We start from the raw sequence: 27,396 nt of genomic DNA on the forward strand, positions 1-27,396 counted from the left end.
GAAGGGGCTAAAACCAGGCACGCCGGTGAAGACCTAAGGGATGGTACACTAGAATCAGAGGGGCTGTGTGCCAGTGAGATCCTTCGGTCAGATCCACAAGGTGCTGAGTGTAAGGAGACGCATCTGAAGTGCTTCTACACGAACGCACGCAGTATGAGGAATAAAATGGATGAGCTAGAAGTCCTGGCCCAGTCCCGCAACTACGACATCATCGGCGTAAGTGAAACCTGGTGGGATGAGTCCTGTGACTGGGGTGTTGCGATAGATGGTTACAGGCTCTTCAGGAGGGACAGGCAGGGTAGGCGAGGTGGTGGGGTGGCGATGTATGTGAAGCAGGGGCTGGACTGTGTGGAACTTCAGGTCGGCAATGGCAAAGTTGAGAGCCTCTGGGTAAGGATCAAGGGATGAACGAATAAAGGGGATGTTGTTGTGGGAGTCTATTACAGACCGCCTGGCCAGGACGATAGCGCTGATAAATTATTCTTTACAGAACTAAGAGAGGTCTCGAGATTAACTCCCCTTGTCCTTATGGGGGACTTCAACTTGCCAGACGTTAACTGGGAGTGCCACACGGCTGACACGAGCAAGTCCAGGAAGTTCATGAAGCACCTAGATGATAACTTCTTGGTGCAGGTGCTAACGGAGCCAACTAGGAAAGGTGCCCTCCTAGACCTGTTGCTAGAAAACAGAGAGGGTCTGGTGGGTGATGTGGTGATTGGTGGCCGCCTTGGTCATAGTGACCATGAAGTGGTTGAGTTCAAAATTTACGGTGACAGAAGGAAAAGTGCCACCAAAACCTCATCCCTAGATATGGGGAAAGCGGACTTCAGGCTGCTCAGGGAACTAGTCAGCAAGGTCCCCTGGGAAACTGCTCTTGAAGGCCTCGATGTCCACCAGTGCTGGTCATTCTTTAAGCGATGCCTCCTAGAAGCACAAGATCAGGCAATTCCTAAATATCGCAAGTCAGGCAGGCGGGGCAGGAGGCCGGTGTGGCTGACCAGGAACATTCTAATGGAGATTAGGCGGAAACAGAGAGTGTTTCGTTACTGGAAGGAGGACCAGGTGTCATGGAAAGAATACAGGGATGCTGTTCGTGTTTGTAGGGAGAAAATTCGTGTGGCCAAAGCACACCTAGAGTTGAAGCTGGCTGTGTCTGTGAGAGAAAATAAAAAGGGTTTTTTTAGATATGTGAATGGAAAAAGGAGAACTAAAGAATACATAGGGCCACTCCTTGATAGGGAAGGTCTCCTCACAGACAATGACATAGGCAGAGCAGAGACACTTAACGCCTTCTTTGCCTCTGTCTTCAATGCCGATGATGGGCTTCGGGACCCAGGGTGCCCTGAGCTGGAGGACCGGGACGGTGGGGATGACAAACTCCCAACCGACCCCGAACGTGTGCGGGATTTGCTACTCCACCTGGATCCCTACAAGTCCATGGGTCCGGATGGGATTCATGCCCGGGTGCTGAAAGAGCTGGCGGACGTCATCGCGGAACCTCTCTCAATTATTTTTCAACGATCCTGGGAATTTGGAGAGGTCCCGGTAGACTGGAAGCTGGCAAATGTTGTGCCGATTTTCAAGAAGGGTCAGAAAGAAGACCCTAGCAATTACAGGCCTGTCAGTCTCACATCAGTGCCTGGTAAAATCATGGAGAAGATGGTTCTCGAACTTATTGAGGCGCACCTGGGGGACAAAGCAGTCATTGGTCCCAGCCAGCATGGGTTTGTGAAGGGTAGGTCCTGCCTAACTAACCTGATTTCCTTTTATGATAAGATCACCCGTATGGTGGACCAAGGGAAACCAGCTGATGTGATTTTTTTGGACTTCAGCAAGGCTTTTGACACAGTTTCCCATAGGATCCTGCTGGACAAAATGTCCACCATACAGCTAAATAAAAACATCATACGATGGGTGAGCAATTGGCTAACGGGCAGGGCCCAAAGGGGTAAATGGGGCTGCGTCAGGCTGGTGGGCAGTCACCAGTGGGGTCCCTCAAGGCTCCATTTTAGGGCCGGTACTTTTCAATATTTTTATAAACGATCTGGATGTAGGAATAGAAGGTATTTTGAGCAAGTTTGCTGATGACACCAAACTTGGAGGAGTTGTGGACTCGAATGAGGGTGGAAAGGCCTTGCAGAGGGATCTGGATAGGTTGGAGAGCTGGGCGATCACCAACCGCATGAAGTTCAATAAGAGCAAGTGCCGGGTCCTGCACCTGGGACGGGGAAACCCTGGCTGCACGTACAGACTGGGCGATGAGATGCTGGAGAGCAGCCTAGAAGAGAGGGATCTGGGGGTCGTGGTAGACAGCAAGTTGAATATGAGCCAGCAGTGTGCCCTGGCAGCCAGGAGGGCCAACCGTGTCCTGGGGTGCATCAAGCACGGCATCGCTAGTAGGTCAAGGGAGGTGATTGTCCCGCTCTACTCTGTGCTGGTGCGGCCTCACCTCGAGTACTGTGTGCAGTTCTGGGCACCACAGTATAAAAAGGACATGAAACTGTTGGAGAGTGTCCAGAGGAGGGCTACGAAGATGGTGAAAGGCCTGGAGGAGAAGACGTACAAAGAACGGCTGAGGTCACTGGGCCTGTTCAGCCTGGAGAAGAGGAGGCTGAGGGGAGACCTCATCACATTCTACAACTTCCTCGTAAGGGGGTGTCGAGAGGCAGGAGACCTTTTCTCCATTAACACCAGTGACAGGACCCGCGGGAACGGGGTTAAGCTGAGGCAGGGGAAATTTAGGCTTGACATCAGGAGGGGGTTCTTCACAGAGAGGGTGGTTGCACACTGGAACAGGCTCCCCAGGGAAGTGGTCACTGCACCGAGCCTGTCTGAATTTAAGAGGAGATTGGACTGTGCACTTAGTCACATGGTCTGAACTTTTGGGTAGACCTGTGCAGTGTCAAGAGTTGGACTTGATGATCCTTGAGGGTCCCTTCCAACTCAGGATATTCTATGATTCTATGATTCTATAATCAGTGGAGACAGGCCATCCCAGGGTAGGTGAGATGGATGATGACTCATGCCTGAGATACGGCCATTACTCAGACTACAAAAGCCATTTAGAGTAGCTGTCTCTCTTTAGAGCTTTAAAGTTCGGTGAGGTGGCCCTAATGGCAGATTATACTGACAAAGTTATCATGCTGGGAAAAGTGAAACCATCTAAACACAGCCTTCACTGTGCACTTAGACTAATCCCTGGGTTTAGAGAGCGCAGCCTTGAATTGCTCATGCACTGCATCTTGCCTTTCCCTCACACCCACATAACTCACAGGATACCATCACCACCTACCTGGAACAAAGGTGGCTGAGGAGCATGGGCCACAGCTTGCTTTCCAGTAAATGAGGGACTATGGATGCTGGCTACTGGTTCTACTGAGCCATATGTGTATTTTTTCTCTCACTGACTATAATAATAATGTATATATTATTGCTGCTGGATACTTCAGGATTTTTTTTACTGCATTCCCCTGTTCTGTGCCCTCCAAACTGTTGCTGTGAAAAGTGCCTTCAGAAGAGCAGCAGAACCATCTTCCTCCATGACACTACATGCATTACACAAGAGAGGTTTTGTAAATGACAATTTTGCAGAAATACAGAGTATTTTCTCCAAGCTGACCCCATGCTCACCAGACTCAGTGCTTCTCAAAGCTGGCTGGCTGATATGGAGAAAACGAACTTTGCAGTCTCACACATCTAGAGGAAACCTACAGAATAGCCACTGGAAAATAACTAATCTGCATTTAGAGAAGACAAAATCATTTTTGGTAGGCCAAAAGGGGGGGAGAAAACTGTGTATGCACTCACACAAAACAAGCAATCGTGCATATGTACACCTTTGTTCTTGCAGCCAGAGGATCCTGATGCTTTGAGAGTGCGCATAACTGTTTTTCTTACTTCTTTTCTTTGTGCACACTACCACTAGGGGACGTTTTGTCCTCACGTATTGCTTGCTATGCAATTTTACTTTTCCTTGCAGTGGGTCATGCTTGCTTTTCAAACTTGGTGCACATCTAGATCATGGAGTGGATGTTTGAATTTTATAGGGTTTGTGCATGACCCGTACTCACTGGAGCTGTGAGGAAGAGAAGTATTTATTTCCCCCATTTCTCCAAAGGAGCCCATCTATCAATATTCCTTACAAAGTAAGGCAGTTGGTTATTTCACAGCTTGTTGGAGCAACACGAGAAAACTGCCTCTCATTTTAGCATCTAGTGCAGAACATAAATACTGATAGTGGCTTTGTGAATACAGAAGTAATATGCAGGCACTGCAAATAAAATAATAGACTATATATATATATATGCATTTATATATTAATTCTTCTTATCTCATTTGTCCTAGGTTAACTGACTGGCTTAACTGTAGTCACTACCCACTCACCTACTTGTATGATTTTTTATTTTCTTTTTTCTAATGCAGACAGAGCAGCTGGTAACTCTTTGGATCCTCTTTATTGTCACAATTGCTGGAAATGCCATTGTGCTCTTCTCTACATGGAGGAGGAAGCGGAAATCTCGAATGACATTCTTTGTTACACAGTTGGCAATCACAGGTAGTGTATGGGAGGGAATGGGGCATCTGAACTGTGCAGAATTGGTATGAAAAATTACAAAAAGGTCTTGCATTAATAAGAAAATGCAAGTTGAATGGTGAAGAATTCAGTTGCCACCTAACATCCAGCTGCAGTTTGCCATGAGACAGATGGATAGCTGCTTATCTTAGGGCTCAGTCTGCCTCTGATCTAAAAAGATGTTGCTAGATATAGTAGTGTCTGTGTCAGACACAGCAGCTGCAACTCATTTATTTCACTGAATCTTATCTTCCAGTATGAATTTGCATCCACATGTCCCAGAAGTTATGTCCCCAGCTGTTGTCATGGAACTGTTTAGATTAAACTAGTTTAAGATGAATCTCTGGTGTTTTTCTGCTAAAACCCTTTCTAAAGTACTTCATTACAGTGTTGCTCCATCAATTATGCACTTGCATTAAAGAGTGAAAAAAACTTCCTGTAGTCTGGTTTAACCAAGTAAGGGAGAAAGAAAAATGTAAATGTGGAGAGGAATGCATTTGGGTCAGTTCTTTTTTTTTTGCAGTGGGAATAAGGATTCTGATCCAATACCTTTGTAGTTTTCAAATGTAATGGAGAATGTATAGAAACCTGGTTTGTAAACTATCGATCTCAGCAACTAGAAATGGAAACGAGCATAAGCAGAACACTGTTTCTCTGTGGCCTTGAATGGGCTGAATTTATGGGGTTTTAACAGTTTCCCGAGGGAAAATGTGTACTGTTTCTATAACAGTGTCTTGCTACTAATCCCTGCTTACAAGACAGCTGTGTTGCTTTGGTTGTGTATATAGCATATATTTATATTTTTTCTGTTGATTTTTTTTTTTTTGGTAAGATATGGTAGGAATTATAGCAACATCCAGTAAACAGCTATTTAATACATGTGTTCCCAGCAATTTTGAGTCCTCTTTTGATGTCTGTTGTATCTATTTAAACTGGAAAAGAAAAGGACTACACTCCCCAATTTTTAACATGTTCTTCACAAGTAAATGAACTCCTGCCCGTGGTCTCAACCATGCCTATCCAGGGCCTTGTCTTATTTGAAGAACAGCTTTCACCTGAAACAGTTACAACAAGTTGTGCAAAGTGATGCAGAAGGACTGACCCATAACTACAGGCAATGTAAGAATTAGTTCAAGATGAGGAGATGAAGGTTTGCAGTGACTCCTTTTCAAAAGAGCTGATGGGTTTTGTGTTCATCTGTAATAAAAAGTTTCACTTCTTATCTTGGTTGTGACTTCCATGTCACTTCCTTCATGTGCCAGTGGTATTTGCCATCAGATGATATATGTTGACACAGTCTCACAGCACACTTTGAAAGCTGCAGTCACAGATCATGTGTGTCTATATGAGTTTAAATAGCCCAATGCCAGGTGAATATAAAGAAGATGGTAAAAAGTAACCAGACAAGCAGTAACATGGGACAAGAGCAGAAGAGTATCTGAAACCTCAGATGGACACTGTCCACTTTCTAACTGATGGCATCAGAGAACAGAGTAGTGGGGACAACTGCCCTGAGAAAGGTTTTGTAAGTGAGATGAGTGGAAAATGGCCCCATGTGTCCATCACACAGAATGCACAAGGGCCAGTCTCGCTGCCAGAGCAAATGCACAGGTCAATGTGGTAATAGGAGATGGTTCTTTATAGGAAGAGATCAAATAAACAGCAAAGTGCTCTGTCTGAGTAAGAAAACACATGTATTTTCTGCAGCAGATGAAGAACCAGCATTACAACACGGGTGTGTAGGTCAAAGGAATAATGCAAGAAGCAGACAGAAGTGTCTTGGCCAGGACTGATCAGGAGAAAGTTGGTCTATGTGAGGTGTACCAGGAGACTACTGTTGTTGCTGTACTGGGTAAGGACCTCAGCAGGAGTTTCGGACCCATAAGAAAGGCTAATTTTTTGAGTTAAGTGGACGTGGATGGAGAGCTATTTGCTGGGGATTTGAATACAGTCTGCGTGATGGGAGGGGAGGGGATTGCAAGTGTTGTTTTGAGGAAGCTGCAATAACTAATGACAAAGACAAGAAGGTAAATATCCCATTAGAGGTGGGTAGCACATAATGTTCTATAGCTTATGTTACCATATTGACTAAGGTCTGCATGTTAAACTTGCTGGTTCTTCTGACTTCCCCTTTCCTAAATTTATCCCTGGCTTTCAAAATCAGACTACAACAGTGCCTGAGTTCAATGGTCTGATCTATTTCTTATTATACGAATTCACAGCAGAAAACCCACTTGACATTCACATCTGCAATGTGAAAAGAGTTAACACCACCTTGAAGAGCAAGATTCCTTTCAGGCAATGTTGACTTCTTTTTTTGTGGCACAGCAGTCAGACCTCTAATTTATCTTCCCTCACCAAGAGTTTCTGTCAGTAATTTGGCACAAAGAAATGACTTAATTCCTGAAATGGAGCTATTTCACTTTCTTATCTTCAAAAATATTAATAAGAGAAAAGCAAGCTGGCAACAGTCATCAGCCTTTCACAACAAGTTATGAGGTAGACACAGAATATTATGAAAATACTGGCTTGTCACATTGCTTTGATATGCCAGGCGTATTTAAATCCTACCAACTAAAGCCTAATCTCCTGGCAAACAGTTTCTGCTTACTCAATCTTACTACTTCCATCTATTTTTGGATTGTTAAAATATTTATTATTTCTGCCCTAGTAGCAAGAGAGAAGAATAATGGATATAGCTTTATCAATGCAGGCATTTCAAAGCCATTTAAAAATTTCTTTTCTATTAATCTGTGGCTCGATACTTGAATAACATACTTAATTCTCATGTCTTCCTACTAATACAGTACTAATATAAAATTAAAATATAGCCTTTGTGTTAGAATAAACAAGGTATTCAAAGCAAATTATACATAATACATGAATAGGAAATGTGCACTGTTGTTCTTCTTGACTCATCGCCAAGCCAGATGCAGAAGAGAAGCAACTAACTGATTGAGGCTTCTTTCAATACCACCAGAAGTCAATGGTCTCACCCACTTGGCAAATTCACAGATAAGACACGTACTTAATCCCTCACTACACTGCAATTCAACATGGTGCAGGTGGATGCAGGGATCTATAGGTATATGAGTAATATCTTCCACTTCAGCATAAAGATATTGCTGAAGCCTGGATTCAGAGTATATTTCATATTAAATATATGCTTATACAATGCCTGTGTCAGTACTGCATTTAAATCTGTGTTTAACTCTCAGATCATGCATAAATCTCTTTGAAATTATCTGGAAATTAAGCACTAGGAAATCAGCTAAGAGTTAACAGCTGAGTTGAACAATAGTACTAATCACTCAGCATCAGCTAATTTAACAAAAAAGAATATTGCCATGTTTGTCTTGTGTTCAGCTTGCTTTTGGGTATATGTCTCCTATCCCCTCCTCCCCCAAATGTTTTTCTTAGAAACAAGTTCTTCTGTGAAGATTAAAACTAAAGGTATGTTTCCTGCAGATTTCTATCTCCAAGGCAATTTAGTTTCTCAGAAAGTGTAAACTTTGAAGATTACCCTGTTGGAAGGGTATTTCTAAACACTTTTTCCCAAATAGATTTCTTATGAGTTTAACACAACTTATGCTCATGGCATAGCTATCTCTACTGGCAGGAAACCTCTCTTATCTCCCTCTACCTGATGCCATTTCATGTACCTTACAGACCCTTGGTGGCTTTAAGATTTTTGCCCCTGACTGAATTCACCAAGTGGTTCAAGAACAAAGAGTAGGGTCTGACAGACCAACAAGCGACACTGTGGACATGCTGGAAATCATGCTGGAAATTTTCACGTGAAATAAGATTGTATTCTATCCAGTTAGATCACTTCCCCCAGATCTACCAAAAGAAGGCCTCCTTATCCCTACTCTCAAAATGTAAAAGCAGCTGACAAGAGAATATATATTTTTCTATTAACAACTCAGTTATTTGAGTAACATGAGATAGTAATATATTGGCTAAACAGTCCGTTCAATAAAAAATGTTATTATTTGACCAATTCTAAAACTCATCAAGGCATGCAAAAACCTCCGGTAAAAAAAAGTATTTAATTGTTCAATATCCTTCATCCAACTACTAGTGACAGAGGAACGTATTTAATTATTTTTTTTTTAATGACCAAAAGTGTACATGTCTATGTATAGTTTTTTGGGGGTTTGTTGTTGGGGATGGGGATTGTTTGTTTTTTTTTTTTTTCTTTTTTTCATTTTCCCCCCCAAGTTAAAATCAGGAAAATTGGAGTTGGAAATGTCATGACCATTAATTCTATAAGATTTCTCCAGCCCCATAATTAAGAAGTCAGTACCTTAGGAATGATATTGAATTCTGTTCATTACTGGGGATAAAAATACAAGTACGCACTTCACCATGTGCTTAACTTTAAGCCCTAAGCCAATAAACTTAACTGGGAATACATGCTCATTTAGGTATTGTTATGGTTGTAATGAAGAAAGAAAGTAAAAAGAATGTCAGCTAACTTTTATTGTCACATACATATATGCAGAAAAATAAAAGACCTGAAAAAATATTTAACTAGTCTAAGTTGTGGTATAAATGCCAAATCCTAAAGGATGACTTGAGAATGACTGGAAAAAAAAAAAAAAAAAAAAAAAAAAAGTATTTTTAAAAGTGTCTCCTTACATCACTTCTACATTCTTTGTTTGCTTCCAGGAAATTGGACCACAGAAGGTGGTCTTGGTCCTTAAGAAAATGCACTCATTTTGTTTAGTGTTTAGTAAAAAGGCAGTACACCAAAAATCTGCTACAGGAGGATTACATGGATATGGACCCTTCTGAAGTAGGAATTATTTCATTTCTGTGCTGCTTAGCCACTGAATTCTGTAATAGCTTTGGTTAAGACGACTGAAGGCAGAGTCTGCCAACTTACCTACACTAAGTTAGACTATTATAATGGCTAAACATGAAGAAACACATTGGCTTCTCCTTCTCCTTCTCCTTCTCCTTCTCCTTCTCCTTCTCCTTCTCCTTCTCCTTCTCCTTCTCCTTCTCCTTCTCCTTCTCCTTCTCCTTCTCCTTCTCCTTCTCCTTCTCCTTCTCCTTCTCCTTCTCCTTCTCCTTCTCCTTCTCCTTCTCCTTTCTCATTCTCCTTCTCCTTCTCCTTTCTCATTCTCCTTCTCCTTCTCCTTCTCCTTCTCCTCCTTTTTTTTTTTCTAATTTGTCCATCTGCCTAATCTCCAAATATGACCTCCTCAGGAGGCCTTGGGTAATAAAACTACACTAAATCTACTGTGGCACTGGCAACTTTAATGGGCTGTACCTTTCCTCCTTTAGGATTCCTTCCTAGTCATTGTGAGTTGAAAGAATGAAGATGACTTGTTACTTCCTGATGTGTACAAAAACTTAATATAATAGCACCATTAAAAAAATTAACATATAGAACCATATTAACAGATAATTCTCACTGTTTCAGCTTTTCATCTGGAAAATGGTACTTGCAATATTTCCTCACTTCAGAGAAATCTTGAGTATAAAATCATCAGTTTTACAAGTACCTTAGGTATCACAATGATAATGAATATTGGAAGTTAATTGCATAGAGCCAATTAGTTTCTAACTCAGCAAGTCTCATTATTGGAGGTGGACTTTTGGCAGCCAAAGAGCCCATTCAGTTCCCAGTAATACTGGAAAACTTACACCTTGCCAACTGGGTCTTGGCTAGACCTTGCCACTGATTTATATGATTGCCTAACCAAGATACAGAAACAAAATGCAGAATGATGAACTGAAAGACAGTTTATTCCAGCAATCCCCAGAATTTTGTGGCTTTCTCCTCTTTCCACACCTCTATTTTCTGCTTGTATTTTTGGAAAAACATGAAGACTGAGTAAAAATTAGAGGTGTCTGTTGTTTTTTGTTGGTGTTGTCTTTTATGTTAAGAAAGTATTCTACCTGTTGAAAAGAAGATTTGGAAGAAGTTACCTCCCCTCCCCCCAAGCTGAGACATAATGCAGGATAAGATAAATGTGGTGGCGTCATCACATGCAACACCTCATAGTAGCACATGGAAAACCATATTGGATATCCATTGCTAGTCCTGGCAATTCAGTGCCACCTAGCAAAAACTCATATTCTCCTTTGATTTCTAAATAAGATCTGAAGACGAGTCATAGTACCCTAGATCATAATAAGTCATCTTGGGCATTGATGCTACACAATTCCAGTTTTACTATACTCTTAGGTTTCTTTTGTGGACAGCCAGGAATATTTCTGTATGTGTATCTATTCTGATATCTCCAAACCCAGTCCTCAATTAGATGGGGTAAAAAGCAGAATATCCTCAGAAGTTAGGCAAGGAAACCAAAAGTGAGCTTTAGCACCAAAAGTGAGAGACAGAAAGCAGCTTTGTATGAAGGAGAAGACAGTCTCTTAGGGAGAATATAGACCTTCATTTCACCTTTTTTGGTCATACAAAGGAAAATTGTCACAGAAAACAAAGATGATCCCATGTTTCAGAGGTGAAATTATGAGGCTAGAGGTCTGGCAGACAAAACTTGGCATCCTGAAAATATACTGCTCTAATCCAGACTACTAGTGTCGGAAAAACAATGAAATATATAATAGCAACAAACGGCCTAGTTATACAACTTCCTTGCAAGTTTCCTTTAAAGTAAAAGAAACTGCCTTTGGCGCAGAATGAACTTTCTCTGAAAAGATCTTGTACTCCCACAAGACAGGTGGAAGAAGGTGACTTTGGATGACTGGCAGTAGTACTGAGGTGCAAAGCAGCTGGATTGCATTTGCTTTCTAAGTAGATAGGTAAGAGAATCAGAGTCAAGGAAGCATGCTAGGAAAGGTAAAGAAACAGTGATGGAGCTGATCTTGACTCAGTAGCCAGAGTTTTGTTCTAGAATATGGTACTCTGAAAAGCAGGCTAGTTAATACCCTGCAGGGTGGCTTTTGTAGAGGTGGAACACTCCTTGAGAGTGTAGAAACATGCTGTAAATTTGCTGAAAACTAATTCTGTTTTTCCTTCCAATTCTGAATCAAAGTCAAAGTGTTTTTAACCAGCCCTGACCAAAGCCTGTGGCCTCTAAATTTTGCCTCCTGCTCTCTGACTGTATTTTTAGATACCTTCTTAATTGCTCACTGGAGAGTCCAGGGCTGGAAACAATATGCCCATTTGCTCTGACTCTGTCAATTGCAGACCACTGCAGTAGGAAAAAGTAGTGCTGGCACAGATGCAAAAAAAGCTGAAGTGTTGATCTCTAACAGCAGAATGAAATGTCCCTCCCATTAGTGGAAATATAAAGATAATGATCTCTCCAAATTTGCTACTGGAAGCAAGAATGGTCATCCACTTAAAAACCTTGTAATGACTGTTATTTATATAGGCTACTTTAATCTTACAAATGCAGGAACAAGATGTCCATGATTCATGGCTTATAATTAATGCAATCACAGACCTCTAGGCAGACATCCTTAAACGAACATTTTCCAGGCTGTTGTGTCTGAGCAGTGGTCCTCAGCTCTGTTACAGGTAGCAAAAGCCACACTGCAGCATAGCTTCAGACATTGCTCTCATGTCCTCACAGGCAAGGGTAGCTCATGAACAAACCCTCTTAACCCTTTTGTTAGCCATTTGCTTAATGCACAGCATGCATATCCTGTACTAAAATGCTCCAGGAGGGGACTGCTCGCATGTTCACCATCCGTAGTTGCTCAGAGCAGTATTTTCAAAGTGCCCACTGATATAAATGGTATCCACTCTGAAAGTGCAAGACAGCAAGACAGCAGGCACTCTCCCAGGTGGCCACCAGTTCCAGTACCAATTTCAGGAAAAGATATTGCAATGTGCTTTTGTTTTTTTTCATGTTGCACATGACCACCTGGGACACTGAAAATTTAGCAATGAAGATGAAATGTCTTTTTCTCATCTGCATATCAGTCACTATAACACTCTCAGGACAGAAATATCTTTTTTTTAAAAAAAAAAAAAAAAAAAAAAAACACACTTTTATTTTGTAGAGCCATAACATATTTTCAGTAAAGGTGGGGTTTCCTGTTCAAAGAATGTAAGCCTTTCTGTATATAAACTGTATGTATGTAACAGTTTTTAGTCTACAAAACCCTCTACCTCTAAAGCACAAAATAAAACCAGTGCCAGTATGCCTATACATATTCAATATCAGACAAAGTGATTATTCCTTTGCAGTGGATATATATGTTTAAAATTACAAGCAGGCACCAAACCTCTGTTCCTAAGTCAGCCAGGAGTGCCTTTAAGTATCACCCCAAAAGCCTGGGCCCTTGGATACTCCCACAATGGAAATAACAAAAGTACTGGAACACCGGGCAACAATCTTCTCTCTCAAAATTCACACCAGATCATACATTTAAACTAAGGTAGACTTGGCCACTCTGTTTGCTTTTCCTATGTAATAAGTCATTTCTGAAAGGATTAAAAAATGATGAATGAACCTTAGATGTCCTTTCTTTATACAAAGACACCGTCTTCTCATTTCAACAGACACACAGCCAAAACCTCATTCCACTACCCCACCTACAGATTTCCACATAGGAGAGCTACATTTACCATTTATATCATTTTGAAAGGCTCTGCCATTTTTTTCAGAACTTTGCATAAAAATGCTGTTCCTGACTACACCTCTGTGTGGCTGAAATAAAAGCATTTCCTTTCAGCCAACTTCTGCTAGTAGCTTTTTTTCCCTTTCACCATCAATGTAATTTTGCTAATCCTGTGCTGAGACCTGCACTGTGCAGCTAAATTACTGTGTCATCACAGATCTGCTGATACCAATAGGACTGTCTGGAGATTATAAAGGTTTGCCTGGATGACTGCAGCAATTTTGAGGGCTGTAAGGCAAAAATGCAATGTGGGATGAGTGTGCATGCTAGAGTAACCATGCAATATTTTAAAGAAATAGCAAGAATAACCATTTTATGATCTTAGCAACTTTTCTATTTAGCATGGTGAAATGTGAATTTGGCAAATATTTCCATATACCTTCTTTCTCTTATAGCCAGATAGTTGATTATTTTGGCGATAACATACATTTTCAGGTCTTTGACTCAGAGTCAAAGTGTGACCTTTTTCACCTGAGGGAGTTACTGTTGGCGGGGGCATCACATCTTTAGCATTAAATAGCATCATTATGAGAAGGGATAAGGGAGGAAAAATGCTCCGCTAGCTACTTGCCACATATAGAGGAATAGGACCAAAGGAAAACATAAGGCTCAACTTCAGTCCTGGGAAACACAATGGGCCATAACTGTCATAGAGATAAGTGGATTAAGTTTCATTACTGCATTCCTTCATGCTGGTTTTCATTTTAGGGATTATTCATGCCATCTATTTTAGGTGCCTCACTGTAGGTATGTAAGATAGGAAGCTGCTTTCCCTGTGATCCAGCCATAGCCAATAGAGAAAAGCTCTCTGAGCTGTGTTTAAGTTTCACTAACTGTACAGAAGGATTCAAGTCCTAATTTAGACCCCTGAAGTTGACTATATAAATCCCTTTGACATTCATATATCACCAAATGTGTCAAGATTACTGTTCCTCTTTGACAATGAAGAACCTTATCTTCCACTGCTAGAATAAAACCTCCAAAGGCTCTGACTCCATTCACATCAGCAAATACAAAGTTTTGCAGAGAAGGTATTTCTCAGTATATAAGTGTATATATATATATTATATATATATATAAATATAGATAGATAGATAGATAAAAAGTATAAGTGTATATATATATAAGTATATATATATTAAGTATATATGAGTATATATATAATATATATATATTATATATATATATATATATATTTTTTTTTTTAAAGCAAGGCATATCAACATGTTACCTCATGGAAAACACACGAATATTCCCTTTACACTCATCTATGTTTCTAAACAGCCACCTGGAATTTCTCCAGACTTTTCTAGCATCTGCCTAAAAGACAATTTATTTAAGTAAAGTCTGGAAAAAAATGTAGCTTAAGTGGTAAATGCTATTCCAAACCTGTGCGGTAACACAATGGCTGCATGGCTAAACTTGGACTAGAACCTTTGCAGTGTAGATAACTACCATACCCTGCTGCACTAGCAGAAAGACTAGCATGAAATTAATAAAGGATGCAATGTGAATATGGACATACTTGAGCAGCATCATTCTGTTTCTGCACACGTTTAATACACACCAAAAACAAAAAAATAAAACTTCAGAAGTGTTAAATTGAGGTTCACAGAACTTTGAAATCCAAAACCTTGCAGGTAGACTTAATTTCTCCACTCCTATTTGACATTTTCAATATGAGGGCATAAATAAGCTGCTGGTACCTTGAAAGAGAAAAGGGTGAAGACCTGCTTAATAGGAACAGGAATGATAAGAATAGAATGGAAATTACATCTGGAAACCCCCCCAGGCATTTAACTTCCAAGTCAGAATTTTGCTGTTTCTAAAGCAACTATGTTAACAGCACTGAAAAGCAGAAATGGTTGGTAGATCACACTGATTTCTTAGACTGGCAGTTTACTGATAATGAACATATATATATATATATATATTTTTTTTTTTTTTCCTTGCAAGGTGATTATTCTTTACTTGTAAACTAGCAGCAGAGAACAATAGGCAAAATATTATCCAAACATGACAAAAGCTGGCAAACCAGAACTGGGGATTAGGAGCTTTTAGCACAAGGAGACTGCTTCGTAGCTCCAGGAACCTGAAGAAACATGACAGAAATAAAAGTACAAATATTTTATTAAAAAATAAAAATAAAATTACAGGTGTGTATTTTTTTGAAGTCGTTTATGAACTGAAGAAATAATAGCAAAAATCAGAACCTATCTACTGGATGTGCCAGGGCAGCTATTTATCTATAGAGTTTTTAATATAACCTTAATTATAGAGATGAATACCACATCTCTACGCGTTATGATGGCGCTATTCTATAAATAGACATTTTGCAGTCTTGAATAAGGGACTGATTTCTATCCATTTCCACTTTCCAACTCACACAGATAGGGAATAATACAGGAACTGGTATCACATATGGAAAGGATGGAGGTTCTTCCTAGAAAATGGCTTTCCTACAGAGACAGAACTAATATAAGCAATGCTTTTCTGGAAGTGTTATGGGATTGCTGGAGTTACTGCTATGTTATTACTAAGACTAAAAAATAAGTTACAGTGGATTAAACATTGTCATTTCACACTGCTCCTAACGAAAATTTCTGTCCAGTCATATTTGGTAAGTCAAAATAATACAAGAAATGTCACTTCTCTCAGTCATTTTTGTTTGTCTTAATGAAAGTTGGAAACTATTTAAAAATCAAGGAGGTGTACTTGTATAAATGCCCTTACTCAGTATGTAATGACCTTCAAGACCATGGGCCTTTCCTCGTGGAAATCAGCAGCAAATCCCCCCTAAAAGGACTGAAAAGCAAAAGAGACTCTTTCTTTCGGTCCTAGCCTAGAATACAATCAGTAACACCACTTCTTAGGCCAGCTTTGTATATAACACTTGAAGAATGAGACTCCTTCAGTGTTTTGGTTTGTCCACATCTCTAAAAGTAATATGCCATGTCACCTCTTCCCTCTTTCATTTATAAAATCAATTGAAGTTTAGGTTTCTGGATTTTCCTGACAGAAGCACATGTGGACAGACAGCAAGCCTGACACATTTTAAATACTGGGCTTGCAAAATGGTAAGGCCCATATGAAGTAAACCTCACAGCACTGGCTGCATGGGACCCATGAAATCTATACTACAACACTAATCCACTCGTGCAGTGCATGCATTTCTAGTCTCAAAGAATTATCAGTGGTGAATCTCATTGCTTGATGAGCTTGAGGTCTCTTCCAACCTAGAAATTCTGTGATTCTGTGATTCTGTGTCAGGAACTCTCATGAAATTTTAATGCACAAAAGACAATACAGCAAAGAAAACTACCCATGTGAAACCTTCACAAAGCAAAGTATCTAATCTAATATTAATAAGTAAGTGTCAAACACATCAGGTGCACATCAACCTGGTTTCTCTGAAGGGTCCTCTCATTATATTATATTCCAAAAACATACATCTCAAACACTCAAGCCTCTAAAATGAACAAATCAGTAGTGAGTCCTGTACCTTTGCAACCTGGCTGTAAGTGAAGACTGTGGCTAGGTCTCCCCACATGGGTATGCCAGCCCTTGTAGCTTGATAAGTTCACTAAAATAGCATCGCCTCACCACATACATGGCTTTCATTGAGTACATCCCAAATAACCATATCCTACCATGCATTAAATTAGCCAAAACATGTGTTTGTTTTTTTTTTTTTTTTTCAAAATGTGGCACCTTTTACATTCCTTAGATGTCTCTCAAAGCACTTTTTGTCTCTTCTGTAGCAAAAATCTGTTGGAACAGAAGTTTTGAGTTGCTTGGACATGTTGCACCTCAGGTAACAGGGATCTGGTTGTAGAGTGGGTGGGACAGTGTCTTTGGCCATCTTCTTAGGCCTTGGAGGATGAGTGATTTACGGAAAGCAACATGGAAATGTTTTACACTGTGTCTAGGGGACAATGTAAGAGCATGTTAGCTCAAGTATGGATTTTCTGTAAGTGATGACATTCAAAACATATATTGCACTCAAGAGATGGCTTACTGTGAGTATGTACTGTATCTAAAGGCATGCACAATTTACTCATTACCAAAGGAAAAGTGTATTCCACTAATATGCCAGTAGGAAAAAAATAATTTGCCAGTAAGGGGAAATCATGTGTTAATAATTGTTATTTGGTTTAAAGCTCTTGATGCCAACTGAGAAAAAAATATATTTATACAGCTGTTGGAAATTTGATACTGGCTAGGCTGGTCCTTTTTGTCTGTATGAAAGTCTTAGGTCTTCCAAGATATCATATTTTATAACTGTGATTTTTGGAAAGACTTCTTATGCTACAAAACCTGGGCCTTATAGGCAGTATAGTTTATGCTTAGCTTACAACAGCAGTAGGCAAGATAAACAAAAGGTGAAGAGAATGCCCCAGTTTTCTAACAGACAGAGGTAACTACCAAGGCAGGACTCGATCCATCAAAAGGCTGCGTGGATTGAGAACTGAGCTCAGCCACACAAACACTGACATTAACCTTAGGTATCAAAACCAGCCTAAAGAATGATGCAAGTTTTATAATATGAAGTATCATATGCCCAGCGAATAGAAAAGAGACAAGAAGTCCTTCAGACAACAAGGATAAGCTTCTTCACTCCCTACAAGCACACCTGTGGCCATTTCAGATCACTAATGGCCGTGTACGAGTTCCTGCCTTGGCCTGACAAGGTAACTTTCCAGTAAACAAAAGCAACAATGAGGAACCAAATATACCAAACCCAGGGCAGCTGCCACGATGGAAAGAGTTCTCAGCACCCTGTGAGGGTTGGCAATGCACATTCAGCTTTCAAAAGCTGTGGCCAGCATTGTTGATCTCCTCTACACAGGGAAAGCTGTAGGGCAGCTGCACAGGATCTGATTTTAGGAGTATGCACATCTTCAGATGAGCTCCCAGTTCTCTAGGTAAAAGATTAAACTCACATGATGTCTGAATGTTACATTCATGGACACCGCTGATCAGGGGATGACATCAGGAGAGGGGAAAAAGGCTGTTTAATGCATCCACAAACTAAAGCAGCATGCCCAGCTCTGGGAGAAAGTTCACATTAGACAGTGAGCCAGGACATCTTCCCAGGATGGGACATTTCTAGTCCCCATGGCTTGGGAGGACACTCGCTGGTACCAGGGAGACACTTCAGTACACTCTGAACAGGATCTTTCTGCAAGAGGTGAGAAATTACTCCAGGAAAATTATACGTGCCACATTCCTGTCACTAAGCTTCCCAGCAAACCACACTGAGACATCTAACCGACATCATGAACTGAAGTCAGAGTCAAATCCAGCCAGTGACTGACAGGAGAGGAAAAGCTGTCAGCTGGAAAGCCATGGTACTAACTCCAGCAGAGCACATCTCAATGTATTACGATGCGTTAGACATATTAAAGCACTTCAGCTTGTGTAGTTTAGAAGTTAGGAGCACAAAGGGCATTTGCCTTTTAATAATGTTTCTATGAGCTGCCTGAGTGATTTGCGAGCAGTTCAGTATCCATTGCTGCATACCATTACTGCTCTATTTTTTAGAAGACAGCTTGGATAACACAAGAAAGAAAATGACTGTGATCAAAGTGAAATTACAATACACAATTGCAATTTTGTGAACAATCTACACAGCTAATATGAATAGACTGGGAAAAAAAATCAATTCAACAGGATCCATCCAAAAAAATAAAAAATAAAAAGCAGTGAAGCAGTGCTTCTAAAACTATATCTCTTACAGGTATGCTTTTAAATAACTCTATGCTTCACTTCTGTGGTTTATAATGTCAATATAAATCTGAAGGGATCTGAAGAAGAAAATGTTTATGAGTTCTTTTATTGGACCTCATTGTGCACAGATAATGTCACAAACAAATTATTTTGCTCTTGCTCAGGACTAACTTGATCATCCTGAAATATCACAAACAAATGGCCTACCTGCTCTTGCAAGATAGCATTGTGTGTTTTCAGACTTATTTCCATATCCTTAAACTCCCACTCATTAGTACACCAATATATTTTCAAATAAGTGCTGTTGCAAGTTAATATTGTTTTCAACATACAATTTTTCCACAATACTTTGCAGAAAATATTCTCAAAAAGACAGTGACTGCATACATTCAATGGCTTGCTGAATTTATAGTCTGTTGTTTATGTTGCTTTTTTTCCCTTAGAAGGTGGCAAAAAAATATTCACATCCCCCCCCGGCTGACCATTCTTTGCCCCAGAACTGGGGAAAGTCACGTTGAACCGCATCAAGCTTTTCCCAGAGTTATGTTTTCAGTGTGAATTGTAAATAAATATATTTACTCTTTCAGAAAACATTCCAATTTCAGATGAACTTTGCCAGGATGCCACTGACTAAGATTAGCAAAAGGCACAAGTAAATTGTTTTTGCAGTTTAAATGAGCTGTTTGTTTGCACTCTTTACACTCAACTGTCTCACTGAATTATATGCAGGGAGAACCTAACCCTCTGGATATTCATCTCAAACATACCCTGACCTTTTTGGTCAGGAAGAGAAGGTGGACATTTTGAAAAGACTGATTACTTGTATGTTTTCAGCATGCTGGGGAATCACTTTGGACTGGGATTGCAACCTCAATCAAATTCCTGGTAGGCCTAGCCCTCAAACCACAAACCACATCTCATCCAAAGGCTCTTGACACTGGTGGAAAACTGGTTCTGTTTAAACATAGTTCTGAGCATGTCTCAAGGGTGTTAAATAAGTAACGTGCTTTGGGAAAAAGGAATTAGGAGCACTGGTAAGTCTGTCTAGCAATCAGTTGGTCTTCAGTGCTCCTTTTCATAAATGACAGTCTTCAAAACAACACAATTTTTGGACAAGACAGAGTGCAATGAAAATAGTTGTTTTTATATTTCTGCCACATTTGGTGCACACGGTGTGGTACAGGGAAAAAAGAAGGGCAAGAAGTAGGCTCAGGGTTTACTTTGGGGCCCCAGAGCAAAACCAGATATTAGGATGGCTGATGTTTTGATAACCTTTCACATGTCCCTGTGGTAGACTTGAATATGCTTTGTAGATACATTCAGCTGCCAACAGACTGAACTATGTATATATTTTTTTTTACATTGGCAGCAGTCTGCTTTTGCTGTGTCAATTTATGCTGGTTTATAGGAAGGCTTAATTCTTGTTTTGACAGCTACAGAATTGTTCTGTGGTCCTGATGGACTGATTACGGTTTTCCTACTTTCAGCCTGCTTTAGACATTCAAATCCTAATGACAGTTGTGCTGCATTTGTTTTTGTTTTCAAAAAAAGCTGCTTGCAGCCAAAGTGTGTAATCCCTTGGGTCCAATGTTTTAGCGTTAAGGAGTAAAGTGGGTTTATTTATTTATTTATTTCTGAGTTGCCCAGTTGCCTGTAATTCCTATGGATTGCTGTTTGATTCCCTGCTGAAAGTATAAAACGATTGTCATCTGACAGAGGGGATGTTAATTTTGTAGTTACTCTACATGAAGGTTTGATATCTGTTGCTAAATTAAGGTAGGTGTGTAGAGTATTCTACCTGGCATCTTCGTATGCTGGTGGCAGATGTTGAGAGAGAGGACTGCACAATGTGTATTTCAGCAGTGCTGCCAGCAGTGTGGCTGCAATAATGATGCTTTCCTCAAAATTATAATTTAGGATCTCATTAGCTTCAGTTAAAAGACATGATATTCATTTTTGACATTAAATGTACAAATATAATACTAACATCTTTGAGTCAAGCATCTGTACTGCAGCATTTCTAGTTCTAACAGAAATTATACTGGAGAGGAGAGGAGAGGAGAGGAGAGGAGAGGAGAGGAGAGGAGAGGAGAGGAGAGGAGAGGAGAGGAGAGGAGAGGAGAGGAGAGGAGAGGAGAGGAGAGGAGAGGAGAGGAGAGGAGAGGAGAGGAGAGGAGAGGAGAGGAGAGGAGAGGAGAGGAGAGGAGAGGAGAGGAGAGGAGAGGAGAGGAGAGGAGAGGAGAGGAGAGGAGAGGAGAGGAGAGGAGAGGAGAGGAGAGGAGAGGAGAGGAAGGGAAAGGAGAGGAGAGGACGGGAAAGGAGAGGACAGGAAAGGAGAGGACAGGAAAGGAAAGGAAAGGAAAGGAAAGGAAAGGAAAGGAAAGGAAAGGAAAGGAAAGGAAAGGAAAGGAAAGGAAAGGAAAGGAAAGGAAAGGAAAGGAAAGGAAAGGAAAGGAAAGGAAAGGAAAGGAAAAAAGAAAAACATTACATGCACTAGAAAGCACTGAAAACATATAGGCTTTTTTTACTATCCCCTTCTTGCATTTTAAAGTAGTGATATTTATTTAATTTTCTGAAGCTGTCTTTAGACTGGCTTTTCCCCATCTTTCTAGAGGATGGTAGGACAGAACACTGTCTGACAATTTGTACAACTTAGGCTGGCATGTATTAAGGGACTTTTGTTACTTCCTCTAACTTCATTGCATGGCTGGTTAACATATGATTATAAAGTTTAACAGGATTTATGGAATTCACATCCAAGATATCACATGGCATCATGGAGACTTATTTGTTGTAATAAATCCTAAAGCTCATAAGTCCACTACGGCCAAGTTGAGTCCAGTTATAGGACTGAGATCCAGACTGCATGTTAAACAATCTTCATTGTGTTCTGGCATTGCAATACTTTTAATGGAAAGCAGTTCAGCATTCATTTTTCATGTGCTGCCCTTTCCACATGATGATTTTACAAGGCAATCCTCCAGGGAAGCTTACTCGTATGTTTTTGTTCATGTTATCAGCAGACACCAGGGGAGACAAAGCAGGTACAAAAATGAGAACGAATATTGTCCCACTGCTTTGTAATTGCAAGCCTACGGTTAGACAAAAATTGAGCTACAGCTTGCAACATCACTGCCTCAACATCATGGCAATCTGATTTACAGTTTGATGTGAGGAAGAAAAGAAGGCTTTACCTTTACCATACCAACTTAGACTAAAGCAGCTACATCAACAATATCTGAGACAGTAGGAAAGGATTATAAGTGCTCATGTTCAGTGATTGTAATGGGGACCAGAATGCCTGAATTACATCAACAGAAATCTTTACCTGGAGAGTCCACAATTTTTAGATGAGAAAAATCACACAGCTGCTGTTGTGATCAAGATATGGATAAGCAGTCCTTAAAATACTTGAGGTAAAACATTGCCAAAAATTACCAATAATGGGGCTACAGAGGAAATAACAAATGAATATATGTAGAAGACACTGGGGAAGGACAGAATTAAAATTGACTTGTTTGGTACGTGTTATCCTAGAAAGAACACTTCTCACGGAAAATGTTAGAGGTACAATAATCACTTGAAATAAATGAAGAGTCGACTAATTACAAACTGTGTAATTTCTGTGTCCTTTTAGAAGTTTTCCATTTTTCCAGTTTTCATTTTTTATTTTCCAGTGCATAGGTGAGACAAGATGATCTGTAGGACGTTATCTTCTGCATTTTCGTTAACCAAGACCAACATCCTATATTCATGATTTTTTTTCCTCCTGCTGCTTTTACTCCTTCTACCTGTTCTGCCTTGCCTGAAGGAAAGAAGGGGAGTTAAATGAATGGGTTGAATTTGAAATACACTTTCCCAACAGCTAAATACTTGTGATCAAACAGTTGTTCTTGCTTAACTGTGACTTCGACAGTCAGGCATGCATCAGTCTTATGTTCATTTATCTAGGCAGATGCTTGATTCCTACTTCAAAACCTACAGACATTCTGAAAGGACCCAATAAAACACAAAACTTGAAGGTGTTTGCAATGTTTGTCATTACCTACGGCATAAATGGCTGCCACAATTTTGTTCACTGCTCACATCCCAGTGTGGAAATACATTCAGATGACGCTGTGTGTTCCACTCGAATAAATTCCTCCCTTTGTGCAGAACTTCCCACTGAACAAAATATTGTGTGACCTCATAGGCTACACATGCATAAGTCACACAAGAAGGAAGTGGGGACTTGGTTGAAGCTCTCAACTTCATGTGCTCTGCACAACTCCCTTCTCCATTCAGTCCTCAATTCAGTTCTTCACCCTTGTGTGAGGAACCGGGTTTTCTGAGTGCCTAAAACCACTGCAGACATGGATGACCTTGTACGATGAGCCAAGTCCTCCTTCTTGTTCACTGTACACAGTCTTACCAGGTGCCATGCTCCACACAAATCCCCCTAGCAGCACTGCTGGTTCAATCCAGCCTTCTGTCAGCTGTGGGAAGTGGGGTTGGAAGGAAAGCTAGGAAGAGATTTATTAAAAAAGACAAATTACACAAAACCTTAATGCCCTTCACATATGCAGCACACTGCATTTGAATTGTCAGGGATCTGCTCTCTGGCTCTTGTAAGTGCCATTTCTTTAAGGTTGATGTTGTGCCCTAAGAGCTTGTCTCAGCCCTTTATCATTTAACCTGGATGAGCCCAGGGGCAAGGCTGAAGCTTTACTGTGTGCATCCTTACAGCATCCTGCCTGCCTTATCTTGAGGGTGGGGGACCTCAGAGCAGAAATGTTAGAAATGCAATAAATAAATAAAATGCTCACCCACTACAGCAAAACTTTCTGTCACTTCCTATGAGACAAAAAGAGAAAAAGAAAGAAAACCTCAAAACATCACTTCTGTCACTGAAAAAAAAATCTGCATAGCTGTAACTGAACAGACTCCCTCTCAAAGGTTTTCAAGTGGGTTATGTTTCATCTCTTATATTTTGTGTTCTGCTCCAGGCCTTAAGCAGAGAACATGCTGTAGCAGTGCATCACACACCGTGTCTGCCACTTGCCTGTAGGAGTGCAAGCACCACAGATGAGCAAAGAGCTTGCTGATTGCCCACAAAAAGCACCATCCTGTGCCCAAAAGCTCTGCAGTGCTGGTGGGGGGCCTGCAAAACTGGGCAAAGGCATTTTAAAAAGTGTCTTTTGGGTATCTTACAGGTGTCTTGTCTTAAAGGTGCCCAGAGCCTGCTGCCTCTCCTGTGCTTTGTCCTTCAGGTATGCTGGGGCCAACCTGCAGTTTCAGGACTCCTAAGTACCTTGATTTTAAATTGTTTGCACCCCTAGCCATGAAAAAGAAAAGAAAAGAAAAGAAAAGAAAAGAAAAGAAAAGAAAAGAAAAGAAAAGAAAAGAAAAGAAAAGAAAAGAAAAGAAAAGAAAAGAAAAGAAAAGAAAAGAAAAGAAAAGAAAAGAAAAGAAAAGAAAAGAAAAGAAAAGAAAAGAAAAGAAAAGAAAAGAAAAGAAAAGAAAAGAAAAGAAAAGAAAAGAAAGAAAAGAAAGAAAGAAAGAAAGAAGAAAGAAAGAAAGAAAGAAAGAAAGAAAGAAAGAAAGAAAGAAAGAAAGAAAGAAAGAAAGAAAGAAAGAAAGAAAGAAAGAAAGAAAGAAAGAAAGAAAGAAAGAAAGAAAGAAAGAAAGAAAGAGAAAAAAGAAAAAAAAAGAGGCTTTTCTGGCTTGCAAGGCAAGTTCACAGCATGCTGTCTTACTGCTGGCTGCATGTCAGGCAATGTGATACAGAGTGGGCATGGCAGAGCAGTGATGGCTGCTGTGAAACAGGGCTCTGCCTGGCAATAGCTGCCTCGTCCCTTCAGAAATCACAGACAGGTCCCTATTGCTGCACTAGGGTTCATTTCTAAAGCATTTTTGTTTTTAAGGGCCTATCACTCCATAGAGTGGCAGGCAAGGGCTAGGAAAATGCTGCCTCCAATTCTCTTTGGGGATAGGAAGGTGATGGGAACACATGGTGATGTCCCCAGAAAATGAGCCAGTGCTCAGCCCTGAGGAGGAACCTGTGTTACAAGCCATACTGCTGCTGTGCCTTCTGCAGTCTGGTACTGTCAATAAAGCAACAAAACATCCTACCATGCTACAATGAGGAACACTCAGTAAATTACATGAAAAGAGGAATGAAATTTCAGCAAGAGGCACTAGCTACTGGCTTCACCAAAAAGTCATGGATCTCCACATCCACCTTAAAAGAGACTGCTCTCATCAGGGGAAGAAAGATCAACTTGTGGCTGAAATGACATGTGGAGCATTTTAACCCATGGCAGCTTACCAACAATCTGCTCCCCACTTCTGACAGGAAAAACATCCAGCATCTTTAAGGGAAATGACTTAAGGGAAGAGTGGTGTCAGCAGTAATAATCAAATGATGGAGGGATTTTCTTGCAGCCTCGCTAGCACAGAATTTTGTTTTAAACTCTTTGGTTGTAATGAAAGAAATATCCTGAAGTCTGCACAAGGTATATCCCTTGGGCAATGCCATCAATTCAATGAATTTCTATAAAAAGATTAACTGGGACAGTTGTAACATGTCCGTATTCCCATGCTAGATTGCTAATTACCTCTATTTGTTTTCCATAATGGACTTCTATCTCAGTGGAGGTTTTTTTGCTATGAAAATTTGTCTCACTCAAAATGATAGCAAACCTGCATTCAAATTTGTCACTCCAAGGGCAGTGCTGTATTTTCACGTTTTTATACTCTTCAGGCACACGAGGCAGTGCCCAACACACAAGCACATGCAATCACCTCATAAATCAAGTGGCTCCCACACTCAAATGCAAAGAGGCAAGGTCTCACATTCAGTTATACCCAGAAAAATCCAAATGGATTTTACTGACTACAAGAGAGACTTGGGTAAGAACAGGTCTTTAGGATTTTCACAGCTGGTTTCAGCACCTGCCAAATTTCTCAGATGCTGAAGCACTATGTTCAGTGTGGTTCAGCCTCCTCGAGGAACAACAGACTGCTTCTTGGTCTTTTTAATAATTGCTGGTTAAAAGCTGCTTTTAGAAACACTGGCAGATTCATAAAGCAGGTACAAGTTGTGCCTTGGAGGACTGGCTGTGGCCATGGTGGTGATGGGGAGGAGAGAGCTGAGGGGCTGCAGACCTGCCTGGTGTGTGAGAAACCCCACAGCCCCTGTGTGTGCGAAACCCCACAGACCCTTTTTCTTCCCTCTGTACCTCAGGCAAATCCATCTCTGCTCCCTGCTTGCCTCCCTCTACTTTTTCTCATTACTGAAGTCTCATGGAATTTTTCTTTTAAATCATGTTTTTGGAAACTCCACCTCCTCTCAACAGCAAACGGCTACTGTCCCCATCACATTACTGCTGTTGTCTTCTCTTTAGCAAGGAAACATTCTGTCTGCATAATTTTGTGACTACACTTTTGGATCATGTTAAAAGTCCAAAATTATCACTTGCTGGTATTTTTTATTTTCTATCAAGAGGATATATGTCATTAATTGATTTTTCTCCTGTTTTTCTGAGGAATTAAATGAACCTGTAGTCACACTCTTGCCTAGAATTGCATGCAGAGAACCACAGTACAAACAACAACTCTAGGTTAAAAAAAAAAAAAGTATTAAGAAAACAGTGGCAATGACAAACTCACACATAGTTATGAATGAAGGCTGACCACTGCTGTTTTTAGGAAAGAGGTTGGTGTCCTTCGGCCTGGGAAATGAAAGATCAATAAGAGAACACAGGTACCTAAGGAGCAAGCTACCAGCTCAGTGGGGATCAGTGAGAAAATTATCAGCAACAGGGACACTGAGATTTAGGATGAAGTATTGGCTACGTTGGTTCCTGATACCCAGCTTTTACCATTTTGGATGTCAGTTATGTACTCCAGTGACATACCTTGAGATGAACTTGTGATCTGCTGAGACCACATAAGTGAAATAGCTGACGTCTAAACACTAGACGTCAGCTAAACACTAACCTGTAACAAAAGCACTTAACATGATAGATAAGGATTTTCCAGACATCATGATCATGACTGTAATTGCGTCTGAGATGATACGTGGGTGAGGAGGACTCATCCACCAGTGACTAAAGCTCTGCTGGCAATTCATGATCTGTGTCTCAGATGTATAGCACTGGCAGATTTAGGCTGTATGTGAAGGCTAAAGCAATGCTGTGAAGGTATGGAAAATATGAAGCCTAATTATCATGGCTGTGATGACCCATAAGAATAATGTCCAGTACATTCATTGCCTAAACCACTAATAAAACGGGTAGTTGTAGTACTGCAGGGAGGAGGACACAGAAAGCAAGAAAAGGACGAATGGCACATTTAGGGTCAGAAGCGAATATGGTGCTGTTATGAGTGGAGCTCACATGTATGCTTGGTATAGGGGTAATCAGTTAGCTGGGTAGAGAGTGAATAATGGAGGTGTTAGAAAAAATGGTAGGGAAAAAGTGGCCCAGTACTTGGTAGTGCAG

At 40.5% G+C, this 27,396-nt stretch overlaps 1 protein-coding gene across 1 annotated transcript in view; it reads left to right on the plus strand.

Annotated features, from left to right (window-relative positions):
* The window catches only part of NPSR1 (neuropeptide S receptor 1), a gene marked incomplete at both ends in the record, with an annotated part of 62,289 nt that overhangs the window by 11,963 nt on the left and 22,930 nt on the right, over positions 1–27,396 (plus strand). Inside the window, one exon of the mRNA XM_084281557.1 lies at positions 4,423–4,555. Coding sequence (XP_084137683.1) covers positions 4,423–4,555 — 133 coding nt within the window. The remainder of the gene's footprint in view (positions 1–4,422; positions 4,556–27,396) is intronic.

Source organism: Netta rufina (assembly GCF_964035555.1).
Source record: "Netta rufina genome assembly, chromosome: 2".
Taxonomy (NCBI): domain Eukaryota; kingdom Metazoa; phylum Chordata; class Aves; order Anseriformes; family Anatidae; genus Netta; species Netta rufina.